The sequence below is a fragment of the Vigna angularis genome, chromosome 1, assembly GCF_016808095.1.
Source record: "Vigna angularis cultivar LongXiaoDou No.4 chromosome 1, ASM1680809v1, whole genome shotgun sequence".
In the NCBI taxonomy this organism is placed as follows: domain Eukaryota; kingdom Viridiplantae; phylum Streptophyta; class Magnoliopsida; order Fabales; family Fabaceae; genus Vigna; species Vigna angularis.
Window position 1 is genome coordinate 52,158,414 of NC_068970.1, and position 7,901 is coordinate 52,166,314.

At 34.8% G+C, this 7,901-nt stretch overlaps 2 protein-coding genes across 2 annotated transcripts; both read right to left on the reverse strand.

Moving 5' to 3' along the window:
- Positions 1-770: 770 nt before the first annotated feature.
- LOC128195236 (ataxin-3 homolog) lies at positions 771-1,121 on the reverse strand. Its single transcript, XM_052872472.1, has one exon. It carries the CDS (start codon positions 1,119-1,121, stop codon positions 771-773), a length of 351 nt encoding a protein of 116 aa, XP_052728432.1.
- Positions 1,122-2,673: 1,552 nt separating this feature from the next.
- Positions 2,674-5,925, reverse strand: LOC108320676 (sugar carrier protein C). The gene is made up of 4 exons (XM_017552182.2): positions 5,693-5,925; positions 5,248-5,570; positions 3,399-4,028; positions 2,674-3,283 (listed from the first exon to the last, which is right to left on the reverse strand). Exons 1-4 carry the CDS (start codon positions 5,823-5,825, stop codon positions 2,819-2,821), a joined length of 1,551 nt encoding a protein of 516 aa, XP_017407671.1. The 5' UTR covers positions 5,826-5,925; the 3' UTR covers positions 2,674-2,818.
- Positions 5,926-7,901: the final 1,976 nt, after the last annotated feature.

The window sequence follows — 7,901 nt, forward strand, 5'->3', positions numbered from 1 at the left end:
TTAACATAAAAAAAAGTATTTTTTTGTCAATAATATTTATATAAGTTTGTAATTCACACTAACTAAAAAAAGTGCATTGACATAATATACATTTATATTATTTTGTTAAATATTTTACACCTATAAATTATGCTTTAGATTTATGACGAACAAATTCTATTATGATAAAAGATATTTCTTTTAGTTATCGATAATTTTGTAAAGTATTATAATATAATTTAGAAACAAAGGTGAAAATAATGGATCGAAAGAAATAATAAAAGAAGAAAATTATTTAATATTATAAAAATTATTTATTTATAAAAAAATTATTTAAAGAAAATTATTAACAAATTAAGTTGTATATTTTTTCTATTAAGAAATCTTATATTTTTCAATAGTTTAAATTTATATTTTTTTAATAAAACGTTTTGTGAAAGAATTTTATAATTTTTTAATATTTTCCTTGGATAATTATTTTATAAATAAACCTAAATATTTTAGATTCATATTTCTAATTTTTAATTTTACATTAAATTCGTTTTTCAAATATTTCCACTTACAATCATATTATTATTATTATTTTTAAGGTTTAATACCCAATTTTGTCCCCATTTTGGTTCGGAAATCTCAAGTTAGTCCCTTTATAGAAATGTAAGTGCAATGGATCCTTACTTGTAATTATTTGAGTCTAATGAGTCCCTTCCGTTAAATAGAAGGAAACGGAGTTAGTGGACTGATGATGTGGCAGTTGTCTTTGATGAGGTGTCAAGACGCAATTGTTTGCGTGCTTACGTGGAGTTAGGGTTCCTCATTTTGAAATTGAGTTTTATTAAAAATTGGGGATAAAAGAATTTGGAGGTGATTTGTTGGAGATTATGGCATGTCCGTGTGCGAGAAAGAAGACAGAGGGAGAAATCGCCGTCGAGCGACACATTGTGCGATTCGAAATCGGAAGAGGAGAGTGCGGGTAGCATGACCTGGCGCTCCTTGCGATCGAGATCAGAGGCGAGCGCGGCCAAATCGAACTCCGAGAAGAACGGACCCTGCAAAACAGTGTTCACACAATGCACCGCACACAGCTTCGACTCCTGCACCTCGTGGTACAGCATCCCTCCACTGCTAGCTCCTTCCATCATCATCGAATCCTCAATCTCGCAAAAACCGCGAAAGGTAACGGAGTATAAACCCTAATTGCAATTCGCGGTGCTTTTGGTTCGTTCTCTTTGGTTGTGTGCGATGAGAGGTAACGGTGAAAGTGAGAGAGATGGGGAAGGAAAGGAACTGTAACTGATAAAAAAACATACCTCATCTTCTTTCCTATGCAATATAAAAATGAGTAAACTGCTTATTCATTGAAACTAATTACACATGTGTCCATTACTGTGGGTATGTTTCTTTTCTATTTTTCTCGTTTAATTAAATTTGTTGTATATCAAATTAAAAAGAATATTAAAGACAATTGCGTAAGCACGCAAAAAAAAAATGGGAAAATTGCGTCTTGACACCTCACCAAAGACAACTGCCACATCATCAACTCACTAACTCCGTTTCCTTCTATTTAACGGAAGGGACTCATTAGACTCAAATAATTACAAGTAAGGATCCATTGCACTTACATTTTTATAAAGGGACTAACTTGAGATTTTCGAACCAAAGTGGGGACAAAATTGGGTATTAAACCTATTTTTAACTTATTACATACACAAAATTATTACATAAATTATATTAACTAAATAAATATATATTTATCAAAATTAATTTTACAAAAAACAACCATTATAATAATTTTTTATTATCATAATTACAATATATGTTAATTAGTATCTTATTTATTGTAATTAATGGTAATAGAAAAATTATATATCGGAGTCCTTGTCTTCCAGCTAATCTAGTTTGATTTAAAATAAAATAAGTGATATTTTTTTGTCCAAAATATTTATATAAGTTGATAATGCACTGTAACTGAAAAAAGTGAGTGCATTAGCATAAGACACATTTATATTATTTTGTTAAATATTTTAAGCCTATAAATCATGTTTTAGATGTATGACAAACAGATTATACTATGATAAAGTGCATTTTTTTAGTTTTTGATAATTTTGTAAAGAATTAAATTATAATATAGAAAGAAAGGTGAAAACGATGGATTAAGAGAAATAATAAAAGAAAATTATTTAAAAAAAATATTTGTTAAACTGTTTCACATGGGAGTTACTCTCATTTCTAATGAGTATATTTTAAGAGATTTTGGTTAGATTAAGAAGATTAAGAAGAAAGCCGTTGTTTTTGGATGCCAAGAAGGCAAGGGAAAGCTTTTAGGAAAATGTTCTTTTAAGCTTTTAACGTCTCTTATAACATTTGAATAACATTTGAATAAGACAGATAACTGAACGGGGCATATGTGTCGGAGATCATTATTTTAATGTGATTCTGTGATCCCTATCTGCACACAAAAATTGCTTTCAAGGGTCAATGATGATGAATCCATGGTATTCCCCATTTCTCATTTATTCCTAAACTATTGGACCATTGTCACTGACATATCATATGCATAGTTTCCAACACTGATGAATAATCCTATTGGATGAAGATACATGAGAGAGAAACAAAGTTGATGTTTTCAAAGCGTATACCAATTTATGCAATTGCATTGGTATTAAAAAAAATGTTTAATATTTAGAAGCTGGGAACTTATAAGACAAATAGCCCTTTAATATTTAGAAACAATTCCAAACATGGACATTCACATTGACACTACACCAATAGTATGATTTTCCAACAAAAGAAAAAAAAATAGAGTAGCAATTCAGAAAAATAAACAGTTCATGAAGAAGAACTACACTTTAGGCCCTTTGCCCATTTCAACACCATTGCCATGATCATCATGTTCAACGAATCTGGACCAGAACGGGTGTGCCCTCCAAACTTGGCCCATTTCTTCAATTGGAATGCCCTTGGTTTCAGGCAAGAAGAAGAAAATGAAGATTGTCATCACGAACACAAAGAAGGCAAAGAAGATGAACAAGCCAAACTTCATGTGGCAAAGCATTGTCAGGAAGACTTGAGCTATCACAAAAGTGAAGAACATGTTCACGGAAACGTTGATACTTTGAGCTGCCGAACGAATCTCTAATGGAAAGATCTCACTGGGCACCAACCACCCTAGGGGACCCCATGACCAGGCAAATGCTGCTACGTAAATGCAGATGAAGAGAACCACAACAATTGCATACCACTTTGGCAAATCACCAGGGTGCCCGTCAACTCCAAACTTGGCTCCAATTGCAGCTGCAACCACGGCCTACACACACCAACATACACAACATCAGCATTTCTTAAGCAATAAGCTAACTTACTTTAATACAAACGCTAAAGTCAACAATTTTCATTCAATAAACCATGCAATTAGAGGGTACCTGACAAATGAGCATTTGAACACCACCTTCAAGGAAAAGGGCTCTCCTACCCCACTTATCAACACCATAAATTGAGACACAAGTTGCAACAACGTTGACAACACCAGTGATCACAGCTGACATTAGAGCAGCATCGTCCTTAAACCCAATGGAGCTGAACAGGACAGGAGCGTAAAACATGATGACATTGATTCCAGTAAGTTGCTGGAAAAACGGAATCAACACTGCCATAGTGAGGTGGGGTCTGTACTTTCTTTGCAACAAGTTCCTCCACGGGTGCTCCACTAGGAGTGAAGATTCACTAGCTTCAACTAAATCATTGAACTCTTCATCAACATCACTCACACCACGGACTTTCTGAAGCTGGGCCCTGGCTTTCTCACGATCACCCCTTTCAATCATGGAATTGGGAGTGTCTGGAAGGACTAGTGACCCAACTGTGATTATAAGGGCAGGGACCATAGCTCCACCCAAACTCAACCTCCATCCCCAACCACCACTGATTTTGGCAAAGAAGTAGTTCAACACATTGGCCACAAGTATTCCAACCGTGATTGACAATTGGAAGCCAATGTTCAATGCTCCTCTGTACTTGTATGGAGCCATCTCAGACAGGTAGAGCGGCACAGACTGGTAAATTTAAATAAACTTTCATCAGTAAAAGCTTAAATAAAATAACAACATTGATATACAAACATTTTTACTGATAAACAAGTAACAGTGTGGGACCACGGGTTCTTCTCAACTTGCAAAGTTTATTTGTTGGAAAAGTAACTTGGAAAACAAAACCTAGCAATGGAAAACTGGAGTACGATTTCGATTTCGTAAATTCAATATTTTTTAAAATTCAACGCCGTGGAAAATAATGCAAAAGAACGTGGGAACAAGAAGCGAGGATGACACTGGCGAAGAAAAAAGGGGGCCAATAATTAAGCCACTATTAGTAAATTAGTGGAACCAAGCTCCATTTGTGTCATCCTAATTCAGCCATCCCACCACTCTCAACAACACATGCTAAGTAAGATTCTTTGGTTATCATTCAAACAAGTCCAATCTGCTAAGTTTCAAAAGGGATTAGTAAAAACAAAAAGCAGAGTCAGAACTAGCCGAAATAATTGGCAGTTTCATACGTAGAGTAGAAAAATAGCCCCAAAAGAGAGTAAAGTAGGGAAATGAATAGTTGCGAATTGGACGACTGACTTTTTGAGTCAATAAAAAACTATAATCACATCCAATGAATGCCTGAAAATTGAGAAAACTTATATTAACTACGTGTCAGCAACTTTCTTTTCTACAAAAGGTTTCCTCTTTCTGTCAGAGTAAATAAGACGTATAGATAGATAGATACATTCATACGGAGTTCCATTTTTTATAATAATTATTGCCCCTTCTCCAGTGGTAAGTCAGCATGAAAAATGAATCAAAATAAATACTTATCAGATCTGGGAAAAGGGTTCTTTTCAGAATCAAGTAAAACAGTGCACAACGGACAAATTAAACGACAAGACGTCGTAATACTCAATTATCAAGCAAAGAAATGCACAAAACGACGACGGCAACGAAGGAATAGTATCTGGGACATTATCAGAATGGTTTAGTGTCTTAAAATTCGAAAAAGCAGATATTTTGACTTTTCTTCACCCAAGAGAGAGAATATCGGAGACATGCCCTTCCCCCGTGTTAAATTTCAGCAAAACCAAAATTAAAAAGAAAAATATTTTTGCTAGAACAAAAGAGGAAAAAAAAGAGTCTGTTGGGTAAATAATGGAAGTTTTTAATTAAAAGGGGTTTGAATTGACAGTGACTCATTTACTTAAAAAGTGAAGAAGAGCGTAGACATTGAGAATACCTGATTGGCGAAGCCGATACCGAACCCGAGCAAGATCCGACCCACGATGAGCATCCACACGCGTTGGGCGAAACCGTTTATGAGAGCACCGACAAGGAAAAGCAGGCCACCGAAAAGCATGGAGAGTTTCCGACCGAACCGCCGCGTGATGGTGGAGGCAACCAGCGACGACAACAGCGCCGCCAGGTACAGCGACGAGGTGAACATCGTGAGTGTCGCGCTGTCGTATTGGCAGTACTCGTTCGACGTTTTGTCCTTGTTCTTCTTATCGAACACCGACGGGAAAAACTTCTTCAGAAACGGATCCATGGACGTGACCCCACCTGATCATAGTCCAACACGTTAAAACAAAGAACGTCACGCACTGACACGCAGACATGAATCATGAGCCACAACAAACCACTACCGCTAACAGAAAAAGTGCCGACATGTGACTTATGCGTACCTGAAATTCCGATGTCGTAACCGAAGATCAAACCACCCATGGCTGCAACTATGCATGTTACTGTCACGAAAGGAGTGAGGCTCCCAGGGTAAGCCTTACTCCCTCCGCTGCTTATTCCTCCCACCGCCGGCATTCTTTTCCTATCTCTTTCCGAACAAGATAGAAAAGACTGAGAAAAAGTGAGGAAGAAGAAGAAGAAGAAACAGAGGCAACAGAAAGAAGATGGAGCTTTTGATTTGAGACTTGGAAGTGTTTATATAGCAAATTTCCTTACTTTTAATCATCGGATGAGCTGTCAATGATGATGATATAATATTAACAAATGTTTATCTATAAAATAAATATTTTATTAAATTTTTATTCAAGATATGGAAGTTTTAAGAAACTGTTAAGGTAAGTGGCCTCGGGACAATTAATAAATACTTATTATTTCATTTATATCATCTATTTTATATAATAATTAGAGATAATTTCTACTTTTTTTATTAATTCATTGTTGATTACATTTGACAGGGATATATTATTTGTTACTAAATGAAATTAAATTTGTTATAAGTCAATTATGTTTCAGTGATTCAAAACTTTTTTCAATTTTTGCTGGTATTTCTTAGCAGGATATGTTAAAAAATAATTAAAGCATTCAATACAAATGGAAAAATATTTAATACTTGCTCTGCTATCAAATTTGCTTTCCATAAATACTGACAAAAACCGACATTTTTAAATGAAACACACAAAGTAAATGTATTTATTAAATAGTTATTAGAAACGTTTAAGAGCGTAGGTAGGCTCACCAAAAAAAAAAAACAGCCATACCCTATTTAAATCTACCACATAAACTATATCGTATTGATTTAAAAATAATAAGATTATAATTATTATTATCTATATTCTTGGTTTAATAGATAATAAATAAAAAGATGAACATATCTTTTTCTTTTTATTTCACGTGGATACGAGGATATCTAAAATTTCCTTAGAGCTAGAGATATAAAGACATCGCGAAGTGTTAATTATTCTCTTGAATGTAGACAAGAGAATGTAGACACGTCAAGACGTTAAAAAATCATACTTAGATTAATTCATATACAGAAATCCAATGCCAGTCAATGACCGAACATAGTAAAGGAAAATTCTACTGAAGTTGGACGAACGCTATTTCATCAAGATGGATCAATTACAAACGAGTATAAGCGCTTGGTATAAGACCGAGCACCACTCATTACGAGAGCTTGGTGTGAGACCTATCACTCATTTAAACTTATAATAGAAACTTTAATATGGTAAGATACGATGGAGACAGTTTTTAAGAATAACTAAATATACAAATACATGTTTACAAGATTTTCAGTTCCTCACGTAACACTCAGGTGCATCTACGTTTTGCCGAACGCTCAAACATAGCACTATTACAAGAAGGTGCTCGTTCTCAACTACAATTCTTCCCAAATGAAAGAATTCAATTTCAAAGAAGTTTACTAGCAACACCGAACGGTCAAGGACCGTTCAATGACGAACGTACATTATCATAGTGAGAATTTCATATTCAGATTTTCATTTATCTTCAGCTCATTTTTCAATACAACATTTCATAACCTTATAACTTCACATAAAACATAAATTTACATACTTCATAAAATCTATATAATGTTAATAAATCATACTCCAAACAAACAATCATACTCACATTCATACACTCCAAACATATCAATCATCATGCATTTATTCATTTCAGTCAATTAGCGATCGTTCATACAACCCAATAAACAGATAAATTAAATTAATAAGTTTCCCTTACCTCTAGCGTGAACGAACGTCTTAAAGACAGAATACGCTTCGCTTGACTGAAATTCCTTCTACCCTTACGTTTCACAACTCTTTAAACTAACTAAACAACCAAAAACCAAAAGTGGTTCAGACAGGATAACAACATGCAACCGGTACTTGGTTTGCATGTACTAGAGAACGAACGGCTAAGGACAAAGAAACTTACCAGTTTCAGAACTCTAATCTGTTCGGTTCAAATTGAAGCTTGGGACGCTGGGAGTGCTCCCACGGTGCCTGAACAGAGATTGGAGTAGAGAATTGGTGAGTTTCGGTAGAGAGAAGGAAGAACTTTTAGAGAGAAGAAGGAGAATTCGAAAGATCATGATTTTTGGAGAAGATGAGTGCATGTAGAGAGTGTGACGCGGTTTTCAAAGAAATCAGT